The sequence below is a fragment of the Grammomys surdaster genome, unplaced genomic scaffold (assembly GCF_004785775.1).
Source record: "Grammomys surdaster isolate TR1022 unplaced genomic scaffold, NIH_TR_1.0 208, whole genome shotgun sequence".
Lineage (NCBI taxonomy): Eukaryota > Metazoa > Chordata > Mammalia > Rodentia > Muridae > Grammomys > Grammomys surdaster.
Window position 1 is genome coordinate 215,384 of NW_021604653.1, and position 19,532 is coordinate 234,915.

General features: G+C 38.6%; 1 protein-coding gene across 4 annotated transcripts in view; it reads left to right on the top strand.

Moving 5' to 3' along the window:
• Zranb3 (zinc finger RANBP2-type containing 3) overlaps positions 1-19,532 on the top strand; it is a 149,353-nt gene that overhangs the window by 36,949 nt on the left and 92,872 nt on the right. For all 4 annotated transcript variants that reach the window (XM_028771483.1, XM_028771482.1, XM_028771484.1 and 1 more), the window contains one exon: positions 5,057-5,075. In XM_028771483.1, coding sequence (XP_028627316.1) covers positions 5,057-5,075 — 19 coding nt within the window. The remainder of the gene's footprint in view (positions 1-5,056; positions 5,076-19,532) is intronic.

A 19,532-nucleotide genomic window follows, 5' to 3' on the forward strand; every position in this document is an offset into this window, starting at 1 on the left:
GGAGACAGACAAAACTGAGAATGGTTCTCAAGTTAGGGCTTGTCCTGTATCTCCTCACTCCCTCCTCTAGCTGCTTGACTTTGCAGCCAAACAAGGAATGAGTAGAGGGAAGTTTGTGGTCATTCCCAGCCGTATGTGCCTTTTCCTTCTGATTATGTGTAAGTACATGCACGCTGGGTACCGTTCTTACAGAAACCAAAGAAGATGTCAGATCTACTGGAGCTAGAATTGCAAATAGTTGTGGAATGGCCTGGCATGAGTGCTGGAAACCAAGCTCGTCCTCTGCAGGAGCAGTGTGCACTCTTGTGCTTGTTTTGTTTTTATTTTGTCTTGTTTGAGACCTGTTCTCACTGTATAGCTCTGTCTAGCCTGCAACTCTCTGTCTTTGCCTCCTGGGTACTAGGATTTACAGGTACATTTTATCAGGGGTTTTTCAGTTTGTTCCTGCTACTGCCACTAAAATCACCGCTGTGATTTTCTTGCTGCTGCTGCTGCAGGCTTTGGTCACTTTTGCAAAGGGTGGGTGGGGGTGCTCTTACCCTTGTCAATAACATTTCAATTTTCATCGGTCATTTCCCCAATGTTGACTCCTTTTCATTATTCAGGATTTCTAATATTGTGTTGGTACTGCTTTTTAATTTTCTAAACATTTTCTTTATTGCTTCTTGCAGTGTTGCTCAGATTAGTCCTAAATCCCTGGGTTCAAGTGACCTTCCTGGTTAAGTATCTTCTACTGTATTTTAACTCTTTTCTCTGTACCTAAATTCCTTTCTGACTGCAGCTTTTCCCCTAAAGCTATTGGTTCCTTTTCCACTGTCTGCTGTCTCCTTAGCCACTTTTGAATGATTCATATAGGGTTTCTGTTAATGAGCATGACAGCCTTTTTCTCTCTCCTTCTATGCAGCATCCTTGAGGTATTTGACCTTGCAAACACATTTTGTCTATGGTAAATGACTTTGAACCAAGATCTTTGTTCTCCTTCTTTAACATTTCTTCTTCCCTTCCTTCCTCCCTCCTTCCCTCCCTCCCTCCCTCCCTCTCTCCCTCCCTCTCTCTCTCTCTCCCTCCCTCTCTCTCTCTTGTTCTTTCTTTATTTCTCTCTCCTTCTTTCCTTTCTCCTTCCACCTCTTCTTCCTTTCTTTCTTTCTTTCTTTCTTTCTTTCTTTCTTTCTTTCTTTCTTTCTTTCCTTCTTTTTTCTTAGTTTCTAATGAGCATGTTTCCTAAGGTTCTGGCTAAGAACCAGGCTCCTTCTCTTCCCCTGGTTTTATAAACTCCACTTGAGAATCTTAGCCATTTCTGCCTCCCTGTTACCTTCACATGTGTACATACTTATGGAGATGGGAAGAAGACATGGGGTCCCTTGGAGTGGGCATTACAGGTATCTGTAAGCTGCCTGATGTGGGTGCTGGGATCCAACTTAAGTCCTCCTCATAGCGCAGCAGTGCTCTCACATCCATCTTGTGCTGCTCTCTTCAGTCTCTGCTCTTCTGCCGCACTGATGCCCCTGGATCACATCAGCAGAGAACTCAGTCCCCTGGGAAAGAGTTATGTCTGTCTCTGGGTTAACAAATGATGAGAAATAGAAAGAACTTGACTGCACTTTGTACTCCCTACAGTCATGAATAGAACATGATCGGGGTGCTGCACTGTGCCATTACAAGTCGGGTCTGTGTCTATTCACTTTCCCAGCAGTATTTGTGGCAGACCAGCTTTGCTATCAAAGGTACACTGAGGCAGGGAGTAGGGTTGGTGATTAATCATTCATCTGGTGAAAAGGGTAAGGGAACACACACACACACACACACACACACACACACACACACACACACACTTACTTATTTGGTAGATGGAGCAAGCTTCAGCAAGCTCCAGGAACTCCACATATGCACATACATCTACACATTATGTGTATGTACATATATACACATACCCACGCTTGATGGATGGAGCAAAGCTCCAACCAATGTTACATATGTAATATATACATCTATGTACATATACACATGTTTGATGGCTGGGGCAAAGCTCCGGTGAGCAAGCTCCAACAATTTTATCTTTTTGCCTACAGTTTATATATCTCAATAAAATCTTACAAATGGTATAAAAATCACAATGTGTTTACATTCTGTTTTTCTCTCAGTGAATGACTATAGTGAGTATACATAGAAAAACATGTTCCTCAGTGCCCTCACATGATAAATGTTTTATCTATTATGGATTGAAAACCCCAACAAATCATTCCCAAGAACCCATAGATTTGTAACTAAGCAATTTATTATCTAAACATTTATATAAAAAACAATCATTTCTACTTTGAATTCTCAGGGTGCACATCTACTTACTAACAGTTTTTTAGTAAATCATATCAGGAAGCTGAGGGCCAAAATAGGCACAAGAAATTAATCATCACCTTGATCATCAGCCCAGCTTTAGCAAGAGAGTCACATCAGCCAATGGTAATTGAACTGCCTTTTTTTTTGTTCCCTGACCTTAAAAACATCCTTTGCTCAATAATCAAGTATGCATTTCTAAATTGTTCTCCAAGATTTTCTACATCAGAGCCACTAAATACATCTTAACCTAACCTTACTAACAATCTACATCTCCAAAGCCCTTCTAAGGGTGGTTGGTTTTTTTTTTTCTTTTTTTCATTTTTCCTTTTTTGAAATATATAATTTATTTTTTTTCAAATTGTAATTTATACTCATTCACACAGGGGTTATAAACACAAAAAGGCAGGACATGGGGAAGGGGATAACACTGGAGCGTGGGTGTACAGGGGGAATACAGATATCTTTCAGAACAGGGTATCAACTGGGTGAGGGTTCAGGGGATAGGTCACTATGACTCGGCCTATGATTCACTTGTCCTTATCTAAGTTGGTAATATCTGCCAAGGCTACCTATTTACAAGGTCTATGACTACTCAGGCTGGTAAATTGTCACAAAAACTGCCTGTTTACAATAGCTTATAGCCATCTGTTTCAATGTTTTTCCACAGAGACCCAAGACTTGGCATTAGTATACATGTATGACAGGCCTATTGCTGATTTTAGGCCTATGGCTGATTTTAGGCCTTCAGTGTGTAAGCAGGGCTGCCCCTGACATCTCCTCCCTTCTCTAAGTATAGAAGGGCTGTGGCGAATCTAATCTTGCGAAGGCGGAGATAGAGGCCTGACCTCCAGTAATTGAAGGGGACCTTGTCATGGCTCCGGTCCCCCTGTCGTTGTCCGGTGAGGGATGAGAGCCATACCTAAGGGTGGTTGTTAACAATCTACATTTCTTAAGTTCTTTCCAGGTTAGTGATAGAATCATTAATCTGCTCCAGCAGCAATACTTGAAAAAGATGAAGCTCTGTTGTTGTGAATGCCAGTGATACTGCCTACTGAGGGGCTGGGCACCCACTTAGAGTTTTCATACAGCTCATAGAGGAGGATGGATATAAAGACCTCAAGGACCGCATGCAGAGCAATGCACATAACAGCATGACGTCCTTAGGACATGAAGTCCTTGAATAATACTGAACTTGTTTTGAGTTCAGCTGCTTTTACTCAGCAAGCCACAGCAGCTAAAAAACAAGGATGTCAGAAAAAAATTGGATGTTATCTATGTTTCTGAAAAAGAAGCAGTGCAGCAGGCTGATGAGTACTGCCTCATTTACCAACTTTCAACCATGAGGCCTGGAGGATCGCACACACCAACTTGGCTGTTCTAGTGGTGTGTAATAAGAAAGTATCTTCTTGAAAAATAGTCTCTTGTAGTTTGAAAATCATGATTTTATGTTTTTAGAGGTGGGTGTAACTACAATATGCTTTATGTATCTCATAGTTTTATGCATGTCCCCCCCCACCCCCACTTTTCTTCTAGTTGTAAGGCCTTCCAGGTGCAGTAGGCTAGGTCCCACCCCCTATATTTCTCTAGTGGCTATAAAGCCCTTTCCCAGCCCCTCGAGACCCTCAAGTGACTAGGCCCCATCATTCTCTATTATTTCTTACTCTGTTTTAAATAAGATCATTATTTTTAAATAGAATTATTATTTTTAAATAGGATTATTATTTTAAATAGAATTATTATTTTTAAATAGGATTATTATTTTATGGCATGTATTTTTTTTCCTCTGGTCACTGTACATAAGGAAAAGACTCACTATCTCCCTAGAGCAACAATAGACTCTGAATAAGTAATATACACCTCAAGTGATATCTTTAATTAACTCCAGGTGGATTTCATTTTCTTTTTTTTTTTTCTTTTTTTTGCTTTTTTGTTTTGTTTTGTTTTTTTCGAGACAGGGTTTCTCTGTGTAGCCCTGGCTGTCCTGGAACTCACTCTGTAGACCAGGCTGGCCTCGAACTCAGAGATCCATCTACCTCTGCCTCCCAAGTGCTGGGATTAAAGGCATGCGCCACCACCACCCGGATTTCATTTTCTTATTTGGGACAAGTGCACTTACCCGTGTGTGTACTTGGTAGAGGTTGGAGATTAATTGGCATTCCTGTATGGCGCTCTACCTTATTTTTTGAGACAGGGTCTCAAACTGAACCCAGAGCTCACCATTTTGGTTATCCTGGCTAGCCAGTGAGCCCCAAACATCCACCTGTCTCTACTTTTTCTATGCTAGGATTGCAAGTGAGCCCCACTATGCCCAGGGGCTCACTTACAATCCTAGCATAGAAATATTCACACTGTTCTTTAGTCCAGCATTCTTCTCATCTGTAGGAACAGCCAGCCTTACAGTTAAGGACAGAAGTGCAAGCCATTCTTGACAGTCTCATGGCTTTCTGCTTGGTCCTCAAGGGTCTTTGCAGCTTTCTCCATCGTGAGCAGTAGCTTGTCTGAAGTGGTGACCCTCCCACATGGACATGTGTCATTGGCAGCTGTAGAGTTGTATGACGTCATCACTCTCCAGTGTTTTCATTTGCTTACAGCAGCCTCTCTGGCTTAATCCTTTAGCAACTATGAAGTGTTTGTGGTGAGTTACTAAATCAGAACTCTGAATATGCTTTGCTGTGATGATTATAAAATTAATTTTGTTTTGTTTTGTTTTGTTTTCTTCCAGGTGTATGGTGGCTGATGAAGTAAGTACCTTTAGAGCCTTTCCTAAAAATATACAACCAGAGTTTACTGTCTTCTGTCTTCTCTATTGACTGTCTGCCTCTGCTTTTTCATGTCATCATATACCTATTTAGTGGAGGAAAACAAAAATAAATGTCCTGTATAATATTCATTTTCTCCTAAAACCTCTGTGTGCAGAACATATAAATGTATGTATGTATGTGTGTATATATGTTTTTTTTCAAAGAGCAAAATAAACCAGTTGTGTTCACATAAGATACAAAAATTAACATTATCTTTGATCTTCACAAGGAAGTCCATAGTATACTTTTGAACCTTGGGCTACATTAGTAACTTTCTGTTGCTGTAATAAAGTGTCATGACCTGAGGCAACTTAAAGGAGATAAGGTTTATTTGGACTTACAGTTTCAAAGGAGTGGAGTCCATCATGCCCAGCAAGACAATAGTAACTGGTAGCGAGGTTCGGTGGTAGGAGCAGAAAGCTGGTTGGTTGAGTACATTTCATCTGCACACAGAAAACAGATAACAGAAAGTAAGGCCAGGCTATAAAACCTCAAAGCTGCTCCTACCAACACTCCTTTCCAAACAGTAGCACCAATTAATTGTTCAAAAATATGAGCCTATGGGACACTTTCTCACTCAAGGCACCAGATTAGCCTTCTCTTTGATTGCATTGATTTGAACAAGACAAAAATTTGGGCAGTTTCTTAACCACCAATTAACTTTGACAATCTCTGAGGTTTTCATTGAACACTAGCCAGTTTTCAGAATTTATTCTGAACTCTTAACCTGCAAATCTTTTCCTAGTGGAAGTTATTTTGTTCTTATTTATAATTTCATAGCACTTTCTATATGTTTACTAATACACACACACTCATATAAAATATATCTCTGTCTGTGTTCCTCTCTCCCTCTGTCTCTCTCCCTGTCTCCCTCTTCCTGTCTCTGTCTCTCTGTCTCTCTCCCCCTCTCTATCTCTCTCTTTTCCACTCTCTCTCTGTCTCTCTGTGTGTGTACATGTGTGTGCGTGCACATGCGTATGCATGCATGTGTGTCGTGTGTGTGTGCATGCGTACATGTGTATCTGTGTCCTGGCTATTGAACATGAGTATTTATGTATGCTCAGCAGTGGTCTACCACTCACCAACATCCTCAGCCCTGGAATACTGAATTTAAAGAAGCCATTTTTAAACAACTTTTTTTTTTAAAGAATACCTCCCTTTTAATCCATCATAATTACTCCTTTCTTTTCTATACCTTTTTGAAAACAAATCTTTGTGTTGTTGGTGCATGTGTGTGATATCCATGAATGTACAAAGGCATGGTCACATGTGTTTGGTGCATGTGTACATGTATGTCCATACATTCACTTGTAGGCAGAGGTCGAAATTGAGTATATTCCTAGATTGCTCTCAACTTTATTTACAGATACAGGGTCTCTTTCTAAACCTAGAGCTCCTAGATTCAGCTTTACCAGCTGGTCAGCTTGCCTTGGGGATTCCTAATCTGCCCCCAGAATACTGGGATTCCGGGCAAGGCTGCCCAGTGTTGGCCCAGCTCATTTATGGTTTCTGTGGAGCTGAACTTAGATCCTCATGCCAGCACTTTAGCCTCTGAGACATCTTCTCAACTTCTTGAAGAACAATTCTTTTCAATTTGTTTGGCTTTACAGGATTTGTGATATTAAATCCTAACTAATAATACTAATTAACTAATGATACTAATTAGAGGAAAAATCCTCACCTTTAAACATAGTTTTTTTTTTTAATCAAAGCTTATGGAAATGTATATCTAAAATCATTCCTTTGAGTCACTAATACTCTATTGTGGTGAGTAGAAATATTATTTTTTAAATACAATATTAATGTAATTAAAAGTTCTGAAGTAAGCCTGGTAGTGGTGGTGCACACCTTTAATCCCAACACTAGGGAGGGAGAGGCAGGTGGATCTTTAGGTTTCAGGCCAGCCTGGTCTACAGAGTGAGTTCCAGGACAGCCAGGGGTGCACTCTTGTTAATTATATGAGCTCTGGTTTGACCTTCATTCTGTACCCTGCTTCTGCTCTTTTGGTCATGCTCATGGTGACATGGAAGTTACAGAAGACAGGACAGTTGCTTTTTGATGGGTAAAGAGTCTCTTGGTAGTGAGAATGACTCATTGGTAGCCGCAAGCCTTAGAGCAGCTTCAGGTCTGCGTGGCTGAACATTCTGGAAGATTCCTGGGATGTTGAGGGCTTAGCTGTCTGTGTGATCTTGCTGCTCTAGCAGCAGCAGAGGGGAATAACTGGCATCATTCCACAGTTTTACCCTCTCCTCTTATCTTATTCTAACACCTGAGTCTTCGCAGCACGGTCTAATCCAGCTCCTGTGCATGACTGCCATTGACTACAAGTTAAAATGATGGCTGAAGTTTGTTTCAAGTCAGCTTGGTTATACAGTCATTGTGTGTTTCAGTTACATTTTAGAACTCTATTTTCAATAAGCAACAAAGCCACAATATTTCATAAAATAGCTATAAACTCAGATTAAACTTTCTTTTTCCCATCACTTAGATCAGTGTAATAGAATGTTGTTTCAGAGACTGTACATTAAGTATAAAGCAACACTTAGACACTTTTTAATGTGACAATTGTCTTTTTATTTTCAATTTTCAAACATGTACACAATATATTTACCTTCTCCATCCAACTCCCCTTAGGCCCTACCCTCACCAGAACATGTCAACAGTTACAAACTTCTATTACATACATAAATAATGACATTTGAACATCAATTGGTACTTAACATAATCTAGAATTTATGCGTTTTTAATTATTTTTGAAACATTGTTTGAAAATTATCCCTCATTATTTGAGATTTGTTAAAAAATTTTGTTCACAAAATTATATTTTAAACATTAAAATCTTTTGTGTTAACACAAGACATGTAATGGTGGTACATAGTAAAAATATTAAATCAATGTGTGTTCTACCTTATTTTCAAGTATTTAAAGGTATTGTTCATTCTAGAATTTTTATAAAACTTTTGTTTAAGAAGGCAGAATGCATTGTCTGGATTTATATGACTAGCCTATTATTGTGTCATAAGGGAAAATATGTTAATAGATTGGCCTAATTAACTTTAATTGTCAAACTTGAAACAGCCTAAAGTCACTTGAGACTGGAATCTCAATTGAGTAATTGCTCAGGTCAGATGGATTAGCCTGTGTTAGATTGTTGTACTTATTAATTGATGTAGGAAGGCCCAGTCCGCTTTGAATGGCACTATTCCCTGGGCAGGTAGCTTGGGTTGTGTAAGGTAGCTAGCTAAACATGATGTTAAGAGCATGCTAGTAAGCAGCTTTCCCATGGTTTTTACAGTACTTCCTTGGCTATGAGTAAGTTCCTTGGTCAGAGTTAACTAACTTTGTGCAATAGCAACCATGCCTGCCTTCAGATTCGTGCTTTGAGTTCCTGCCTTGACTTTCTCAATGATGCTTTGGTGACTTGGAAATGTAAGGCGTTATAAACCCTTTCCTCCTCTCCATGCTTTGGTCATGGTGTTTGTCACAGCAACAGAGAAGAGACTAGAACACAAGCATTCTGCCTTCTCTTCACTGATGTTTCTATCATGAACTCATAACAGTATCTTTTGAGATGTTTAAAATCTTAAATTTAAAAAGTATGTGTATTATATTGTATGTGTCTGTGTGGGTGTGTGCTCATGACTGCAGGTGCCTGTAGAGGCCAGAGAATGTTAGGTCCCTGGGGCTAGATATCACTGTTGTGAACCCTGGGAACAGAATATTTTTTTCTTTCCTATTAAGGTAGCACTGTTAATTACTATTTTATATTATAGCCCCACCACTAATGAGTGCTTTGGTTTTGCTGTTATTACTTTAAAAAAAAAAAAACCTAACAGAGAGACGGGGGATAGTATATCAAATAAAGAGAAGGAAACCATTTGCTAACATAGGGGTGGTTCTTGGCTTGATTTATCTGATGGGTAATTTGGACATGTTGGTAGGTAAGTATTTCTAAACATAGTTACTGTTCCCAACTCTTTTCTGTCATGGTTTTCTGGAAGAGGAAGTTAGAGAAGAGAGACTATGGGAGGGGTTCATTGCTGGTTTAAGCTCATGGATATGAGTGTGTCTGAAGGCAAAAGTCATGTTTGAAAAGTAGTTTCTCTGCAGACAGAAGTCAGTAGGTATCTGAAGATACCACGGAACCCCATTGGAAGTGGTTTCTGCTCAAAAGGCATTAAAATTGAGATGATTGTGTGTTTTATTGACTATCTCTTTATTAGGATTTTTATGGTATTTTCTTTATGATCAGACTTAGGTAATGTTTAGGAAGAAAATTGTCACTTTCTTCACAGCTTATTAAGGGTGCATACTTACCAGATGTGTGGGTATACACGTGTAATCCAGCCCTCTCCTGGTTGAGACAGGAGGGTCTTGAATTCACTGTAAGCCTGGTCTATATGGGTTTCAGCGCAGCCTAAGTAGTTATATAGTGAGACCTTTCTGAGTGCATCCTGTCAACAAGAAAGCATTACTACACTGGATACTCAGGATGGGGGTAACGTTTGTCAGGTTCCTTCACTGTAAAGTCGTGCTCCCCTGCCCCTTTCCACATTATGTTTTTTTTTTTTAACTAAATATGCATACCTCACACTATAGGAATGAGGCTTGATGTTCTAATTCCTTTTAGGCAAATAGGTAAGTTATTTGGAATTTATACATTCATGCATCCTTTTAAATATTTATATCAATAAAGATTCATGCACATTCCCTTTATAGTATGAGTTTTAATCCATTGCTCTTCTGTTTATCTTGTTGCCCTGGTTTTACCAGCCATGGCCACTGGAGACTTCAGTTCCTGAGTTCCTTTGACATATCCAATTCACTGAGAAGTCTTTTGATTTTTAAAAATATTTCATTTCTAAGTTATTTGTATGTGTATGCATCTCTGTGGGTATGTGCATATGAATGATGGGGCTGCAAAGGCCAAACGTAGGCATTGGATCCCTGGGAACTGGAGTTAGATATATAGTTCTTTTTCTCTATATGCTTACAGGTCCCATTCATTTCCAAATTACCCAGAGCAGCACTCTATTCTTCTGAAATGCCAATCAATTGTACTGTTTCAGACATTTGAAAAAATGTATGTTTATGAATGTTTTGCCTTCACACATGTCTTTGAACTGTGTTCATGCCTGGAGCCCATAGAGGCGAGAAGAAGACATTGCGTCTTCTGAAAAAAGTGCATTCTGCGATCCATTCTGGCATTTTATGACCTCCTTAATTATTTTTAAATATATGTGCACATTCATGTTTATCTTTTTGAACTATTAAATTTTCAGCAGTGGACTTTGGCCAATGCTTAATTCCCTTCATTAAAACATGACACTGTAGCTTCAGAGTTGTATACAGTTCCCTTGTCTCTTCCTCAAGTCCCATCACACAGACCCATGAGCAGTAGGATTAATGAGTATATAATTTCCCTTTATGAACCGTCATATACATAGAGTCAAATAGAGCTTTTTCAGACTGGTTTTACTCTCATGAGTTCAAGAGCTGTACTAATTACTTCCTATGGCTACACCAAAATACCTGAGTGAAGCCACTTAGGAAAGGAGTGCTTCATTTGGCTCACAGCTTGAGGGTATACAGTTCCTCATGGTGGGGACAGCATGGTTGCAGCGTGAAACTGCTGCCCACTTTACTGCAGAAACAAGGGGGCAGAGAGTGATAAACACTGCCACTTAGCACACTGTCCCCTTTTATTCAGTGCAGGACCCCAGACCATAGAATGGCATTGTCTATAGTCAGAGCTACTTCAATTAACCTAGCCTTGAAAACCCTTCACAGTCGTACCCAGAAGTCAGATTCTTAGGTTACTCTCTGCACTTTCAAGTTGGTAAGCAATGTTAACAATCTTAAGATTCCTTCACACCTTTTTGTTTGCTTCATGATGTCTTTTTGAAACAGAGACTCACCATGTAACATTGACTGGCCTGGAACTTAATATATGGACCACGCTGGTCTCAGATGCTCAGAGATCTACCTGCTTCTGCCTCCAGAGTGTTGGGATTAAAGGTGCATGCCACTGCACCCAGATTCTCCACACTGTTTTTTGGTTTTGTTTTGTTTGTTTTTGTTGTTGTTTTTTGTTTTAGCTTGGCCAGTTTTTCTTTTCTTTCTTCTTTTTTTTTTGTCACTAAGTACTATTTATTGTATAATATAGATATACAACAATTTTTTAAAAAATGTTTCATTTTAATTTTTAAATTGTGTGTGTGTGTGTGTGTGTGTGTGTGTGTGTGTGTGTGTTTTGGCAATGTACAGATGAGTGCATTGCCTGTGGAGTCCAGAAGATAATGTCAGATCCCCTCTAACTGGAATTATAGGAAGTTGTGAATTATTAGCAAATGCAAGTCCCCTAGAAAACCACTGTGCCCTCTTGACCACTGAGCTATCTCTGCCATCACCCACAATTTCTTTTCTATTTACCCCAGAGAAGCAACATCTTGGTAAGGGTCTTTTCAACATCATGGGTGTGTAGGTCTTATACCCACTCCTCTGCAGATTTTCCTTGGGCATCAGTTCTTGTATCAGTTGAATGGAAATCAAGGAATTTCAATGCTTTCTTGCATGGTGTATCAGTTTCCTGTCTGCTATAGTGGTGTACTACAGAATGGGTAGGTTTAAAACATATCGTGTCACTGTTCTGTAGGTTAGAAGTCTGAAGTCAGTGTCAGAAGACTGTAGCTGTAACGGGGTGAGTGTACAGCCTGAGATGGGGGTCAGAGAGCTAAGGCTGTAGTGTGATACATACAAACCTAGGATAAATATCAGCCTTGGGGTTCTTTGTTTATTTTCTTTTTATTTTCGTAACAATGTATTTATTTTATTTACATGAGTACACTGTAGCTGTCTTCAGACATACCAGAAGAGGGCATCGGATCCCATTACAGGTGGTTGTGAGCTACCATGTGGTTACTGGGAATTGAACTAAGGACCTCTGTAAGAGCAGTCAGTGCTCTTAACTCCTGAGTCATCTCTCCAGCCCTGTTTGTTTGTTTGTTTTTCAATACAGGGTCTCTCTGTATTCCTGGCTGTCCTGGAATTCACTCTGTAGACCAGGCTGGCCTCAAACTCAGAGGTCCTCCTGTCTCTGCCTCCCAAGTACTGGGATTAAAAACATGCATCTCCACCATCCAACCTGGCCTGAGAGCTCCCAGAAATAACCTGTTCATAAAGGCTTGGTGTCTCATATTTTTGGTTTGCAGATGTTGTCATTTCATTTTTTATTTCTACCAACATGCGGTGTTCTCTCTGTGGGTCTATGTGTCTTCTCTTAGGAGGACACTAGTCATTTAGAATTAAGGATTCACCTCTAGGATGAAGTGGTCTTTGTTTTTTTGTTTTGTTTTGTTTGTTTGTTTGTTTTTTTGTTTTTGAGGCTGAAGGCTGAGGCGGGTTTATTTTTCCCCAGTTTGCTTTTAAACCATTTTAATTACATGCAAGTATTTAGGTCAGTTCTAGATTGAGGAACCAGCAATAAAATAGATGCAAATAGTCAAGGAACAAACAAGGCAATAAACAAAGTCCCATGATCACTCCCGTGATCACTCTCATAATCGTTGTTTCTAAGGGCTGGATGAAGTGGTCTTAACAAGTTACTGTACAGTTGTATTAAAAGTCAGCTCAGATCCTGCAGTTCTGAATGTTAGGTCTTTTTGACCTTCTGTTGACTAAGAGGACCCAGTTCATCTCACAATCCTAGTCAAAAATGTTAGAACAGCCATTTAATACTTTTTACGATAATCATTTTGTAATTTTTCCATATGAGTTTGCTTCTTTCATCACTGTACACTGAGTATATTTAACTTTTTTTATTACTCAGGGTCATGAGTAAGCTACTGACATATGTGAGAGGTCTTATTTGATCTCTTTGGCTGCTTTAGTCTCCATGTTTATTTCTTATTCTTCAGTTCTGTTTTCTTCCCAGTACTACGCGAGTTATGCAATGACTCTTATCTGTAGCTATTATTCATCCTGAACTCATTAATGATAAGCAGGGTTAGAATAGATATAGAAAGAAGTCCTGTCTACTAAGTATTCTTGTCACTGTTGAATGCATGTTTGAGGTCTATATTTTGTAGTGTGTTTTGTGTTATTTTCTGATAGGGATTTACTATGTAGCCCTGCCTCTCCTATACCTTGGTAACCTGGTGGGCCTCAAACTCACAGAGATCCACCTCCCAAGTGCTGGGATGAAAGGCATTTGTCATGGATATATTTTAGTTTAATTCATAATATATCATTAATCAAAGCTTGACTTAGTTATCTTGTGTTTTCATTTTAGCGTTGACTCCTAGCACATACTGCTTTTTTATCCCAATAGTTTCATAACTTTTAAATTTTTACTAGTTTATGCGATAGTATGAATTTAATGTTTTTGGTTCTGTTTGTTTGTTTGTTTGTTTGTTTTAATTTTCTGAGATTAGGTTCTTATGTATTATGTATTCCAGGCTTGTCTCCCTCCCTCCCTCCCTCCCTCCCTCCCTTTCCTATCCCCTCTAGTCCTTTTTTCCTTCCTTCTTTTCTCTTTTTTTGTGTTTTGGAGACAGGATCTCACCTTGTAGATCACTCTGTCCTAGAACACAGCATATAGTCAGACTGGCTGAAAACTCCAGAGTGTTAAGACTCCAGGCATGAATCCATGTACACTATTACTGATTTGTTTTGTAATTCTAATACTTTCCTGTGACTTTTATTTTGTCTTTTAACCCAACTTGAAATTTATTTTGTTTAAGAATGACTTTCTTAGGCCGGGCAGTGGTGGCACACGCCTTTAATCCCAGCACTTGGAAGGCAGAGGCAGGTGGATTTCTGAGTTCGAGGACAGCCAGGGCTACACAGAGAAACCCTGTTTCAAAAAACCGAAGGGGAAAAAAAAAAGAATGACTTTCTTAGCTGAGATTTTTTTGAAGTTCAGATGTGTTTATTACCTGTGTCCTATTCAAGTAGTTCCATAAAAACCAGAGTCAATATTTTATTGACATGGGAATATTTTATAAATGAGTACTTTGGCTAGCTTGGAAGTAATTTCATAGTTAAAGAAGAGTTGAAATACATAATGACCTTATAATTTTGATATATCTTGTTTACTTTTCTAGCTTAAATTTGAATTAGTTCAGTAGTAATTGATAGACTATGCACTTTTGGGCCAATTTTGCACTTAAAGTCATTTAGATAGTTTCAAACTATTATCAAAATCTTACTAAAGAAAAAAGGGAGAAAGAGAAAGTTACATAATAACCTATTAAGTTAATATTGGGGAAATAGTGTGGTATTCCTCCAAAAGAAAAACATCAGAAGCCAAATAGATTCAAGATTCATGGTGTCTCTGCATTATAGGAGAAATTGCCTATTACTGTGTCTAGCACAGATGCATTTGTTCCTTGCTGTGATAAAATACCCTGACAAAAAGCAATTTAGGGGAGAAAGGTGTTTATTTCAGCTACAAATCCAGATTATAGTACATCATAGCGGATGGCAGGAGCTGGAAGCACGGCGGGGGCTGGGAGAATCAATACATATATTCTTTTACTTGTATGTGTTCTGTTATCATACAGTTTAGGATCTCTACCCAGGGAATGGTGCCCTGTCCTGCTGTGGGCTGGTTCTTCCCGTGTCAGTGGCCAATGAAGACAGCCCCCTTCAGGCATGCTACAGACCAACCTGATCTGAACCTGATCTACTTTGATATGGAATGGTTTGAGGCAAAAATAAAATCTTCGCCAATTTGAAATTTAACTTAAGGAGTATTTAAAAGGCATTGATGATTTTCTCTTCCTTTTCTCTAGATGTCCAGTTCTTGTTTGTTTCTCCTATGCAGCCTAAGTCATTTAAATGACAAATATTATTGTTTATAATATTTTATAACCTTGTCTTAGAATGCTGAGGCTGATTTTACAGCCTGATTTTGACATTCTTGTCTCAGTTGCTAGCCTTGGGGTTTTGGCTTTCTTTATACTCCAGCATTTTATAATTATACCGAGCCCACTGGGGCTTCCTTCTAGTCAGTTTTGACAGTTTACACCTGCTGAGGGTATCCTTAAAGTAGCATTATTTTTTTCCTTAGTGCCTGTCTCTTTCATCTTTCTGGATTTAAAAACTACATTTTCTCTTTGAGAATTTCATACAGGTATATACAATGGATTCTGATCATGTCCACCTCCCACATGCCTCTGATAACACCTTCCAGATAACCTACCCTTTGAAACAGGGTCTTCCGTGTAGCTCAGTCTGGCTTCCACTTGGCTATATAGACAGAGATGAGCCTTCTGAGTGCTGGATTACCAGTATGCACCACCTTACCTAGTTTATACAGTGCTGGAGATGGAGTCCAGGGCCTCTTGCATGCTAGACAAGCATTCTATCAACTAAACTACATCCCTAGTCTTCTTTCTCATGTAACCATTTGAGCAAATCAATTTTTTATTTTTTTGTTTTTTGTTTGATTTGGGAGACAGGATCTCACTGTTTATAAGCCTCAAGCTCACAGAGATCTGTCTACCTCTGCCTCCCGAGTACTGAGATTAAAGGTTTGTGCCACTACACCCTGGTAATTCTTACTTTTTTTTTTCAATCTTTTTTTCTGTAAGGTCTAGGTTCTGAATATGCATAGTGAATCTTTTGACAGTTCTTAATCAAAAACTTAAATGTTACCAACTGAGATTTCCAGTTTGTTTTGGGTTCTAAACTGATTGCTATGTATCAACACATTAATTAACAGGGTCCAAGTACTTGTTCAGCCAGAGGCGTGCGCTAACAGCCTTGAAAGCATTTTGACTCTCTAAATGTTTGATTAACTTGCCTTTGCTTAATTTGTATTTGATTTTCTGTTTTGAAAGCAAAAATAACTTTCAATTTTATGTTCTCCATTCCACCATATCTTAGGGTTTCCATTGATGTGAAGATACACAATGACTAAGGCAACTCTTCTAAAGGACAGCATTTAATTGGTCTGGCATACAGTTTCAGAGGCTCAGTCCATTTTCATTATGGTGAGAATCATGGCATTGTCCAGGCAGGATGGCACTAGAGTAGCTGACAGACTGTCTTCTAGGCAGCTAGGAGGAAGGTCTCATTGCTCAGCCCCACAGTGACACACTTCCTCCAACAAAGCCACACCCCCTATAAGCGCCACTTCCCATGGCCCAAGCACATGGCCCAAGCATATGCAAACCACCACACACCATAATTGTATGTGTCATTATATATAATCACAAAATATTATTTTAAAAGACTGATCTGAATTGTTTTTAAACATTTATTTATTTATCGTATATGAGTACACTGTATCTGTCTTCAGACACACCAGAAGAGAGCATCGGATCCCATTTTAGATGGTTGTGGTTGCTGGGAATTGAACTCAGGACCTCTGGAACATCAGTTAGTGCTCTTCACCACTGAGCCATCTCTCCAGCCTGACTGATCTGAATTTTAACATGACATTCTTTATTCCTAATTCTGATGTTATTAATTATAGTTAATTACAATTAACTACAATGTTGCCACATTAAAAAGACTGTCACACATCATACTGTGGTTATTACTGCACATCTGATCCTTCGTAAAATCTCTCCCTCCGCTGGTTTACAGTTGTCAATCAAATGCAGCTTTTTAATGTTCTCTTTGTTTCCTAGTCTTTAATCATTATTGATCCCCAAAATTCAGCCTCAGACTTCCTTTAGGGTTCTTATTTTTCATAAAAATACATACATCTTCCTCATATAAAGAGATTATCTTTTTAGTAATAGTTAATACTTTAGGAGTTTTTAAAAAAATCTTAGGAATTAAAATTAAATTTTATGGGTTCCCTGTTTAACATTTAAAGATTATTATATGGGAACTGGAGAGATGGCTTAGCTGTTAAGAGCACAAATCCTCCTTTTCTAGAAGACCCAAGTTTGGTCTTCTAGACCAAACTTGCATCAGCACATGCATCAGGTGGCTAATAACCACCTGTATCTCTAGTTCTGGTTGATCTGATGCCTTCCTGTGGCCTCTGAAGGTACTTCCACACTGTGGCATACACATACAGACACATAAAGAAAAATAAATCTTTAAAAAGTTAATATTATTATGACATTCTTCCTTTTCTTTACTAATATAATGCATTGTAGTAAAGGATTTTCTTGTGTTGAACTAGAACTCTTGATCAGGATTTTTTTTTTAGTGTTTCACTGAATTCTAATAATCTACTCAAAAAATTTTTTTACCAGTGCCTATGTACAGACTTCTCTTTTGTGATACTTTTCTTGTCTTAGTATTAATATTACACTGACTTTTAAAATATTTCTTAAAGCATCTGGCAATGTTTTCTCTGATCAGTATCTGGAATAGTTTAGTGTTTTGTCTTGGCTGCTCCTAGTAAAAGAGCACCCTTGTCCTTCCTCTACGTACAGCTCATGGTGTCTTCTAAAGCTATGTCCCTGTGCTTCCTAGTCATTACTTAAGTGATTTCACAGTTACAGAAGGACTGAGAGACATCGATAGTTCTGTCTCTCTGTCTCTTCTCTTTGTCTCTCTGTGTCTTCCCCGGTCTCTCTCTCTCTTTCTCTTTATCTCTGTCTCTCTAATAACTTTTACCCATTTATAAAGCTGTGACTAATAAAGATTCCTAGAAACTTGAGTTAGGAATGCTATCTAAAAGCCTAACATCTGACTGTTGTGGGAAATGAGACAATTCTGCCCACAGATTCTTACAAATGGCCTTTCTGGAGCCTTCTCTGGTTTGCTTTTTGCCACAGCCCATCAAAGCTCCCCTAAAGCCATTCTTCAGACTTGAGACCGTTCACCAACCCAACACAATGCTTTTGGAGTGGGGAGGGGAAAGAAAGAGAAATAGGTATTTTTTTTCTTCCCCTCCTCCTAGCTCTGTACAACCATTGACCTTTTTATAAGTAGTTTCTCTTTAAGAGATATCCTGCTCCTGTCAAAGGGTGAGCCAACCAGCTGTGAAGTGTTGATAGATTTCCTGAAGTGCGGCCTCAATGACTCCTCAGTATGGAGAGAGAGAGATGGGGCCTGCAATGTTCTTGTGCTATGCCTTACTGCTGCTCTCCTATGAGATAAGAACATACAACATAAACACAAAATTCTAAGAACAGGAGTGCTCACATATACCACCTAAAACTCTCAATAGGAAAGGAAATTGCAACTTAGTACTAAAAAGGTAAACTTAGAAGGACAGAGTTCTACTAAACAAATGCTCCTTAAAATAATAAATAATAAAAAGTAGACTTTAAGTCTTATGTTTTCTTATGTGGTTTTCCTTAATTTAAATCTCTTAAGATTTCAAACCTGCTGCCTTAAAGTAGCTTCCCTAAGGATCCTCTTCCAGGACAAATAGGACATCCAGTTTAAAAATAACCTCTTTCCCACATTTTCACACTAAAAAGGTACTGACTGCTTTTAGCTCTAAAACTTGAAATTTTTCCAAATTCAAAAGGTTCTCAGTAGCTGGCATTGTAGATGTTTAAAAATTGCTATAAAAAAGCAATCACAGTATAAAAAAAAATGGAACTAAAATTCTGTACTGAGATCACTGTTAATTGTTCTTTTTAATTTTAATAGGAAGCTTAAAATTATTTTTCTAAACTAAATAATTTACTAAGTTCAAAACATTGATTAAATATTCTGTTAAAGTTTATATATTCTATTACTTCTTATATAGACATCTGTATTGTCATTGAGTCAGCTTTGATTCTTAATAGTGATTCAGTCAGTCTTAAGTGTGAAGAAACACTGGAAGGTTCTACTCTGGCTGTGTTTGCAACCCACTTTGGAGGGTTGAAATTTGGTTACAGCTGAGGGTTCTGAGATACCTATTAAGTGTAGTTATTTTCATATACCAAATTTATGTGGTATGTTCCTTCTGTAAGTCAATGCTATACTGTTTTAAATTCTTATTATACTGATTTCTACATACATGATTTAAGCTTTTGTATCTGATAATAAGAATAAAACATAGTCATACACCGTCATCATCCTGTTAGCAGATTTTTTCTAGAACAAGTTTGCCTGGTCCTAGAGATCAGACTGGCTTTGTAATCCAGGCCAGCTTTGAAATTTTAAGGTAGACCAAAATGATTTCAAACCCAGAACCTTTCTGCTTCAGTCTGCACTAATATGTGTAGGCTCAGATTTTTTTAAAACCAACTTTAATAACGGTTCTTAAACACTCCTGTCTACCCCACCACCCACCAGAGGTAGTGGAAAGGAAAGGTTAATAGGGCAAAGGGGAATCTGGACCTGTTTAGAAATAGTTCTTTGGAGTAAATCCAATCTGTGTTGTCAGGATATCAGCAGTTCAGTGCACACGAATCAGCAGCGGTAGCTGGATCCACTCACAAACACCATTCATGAATCAGCAATGGCAGTTCAATCCAGAGGAAACCG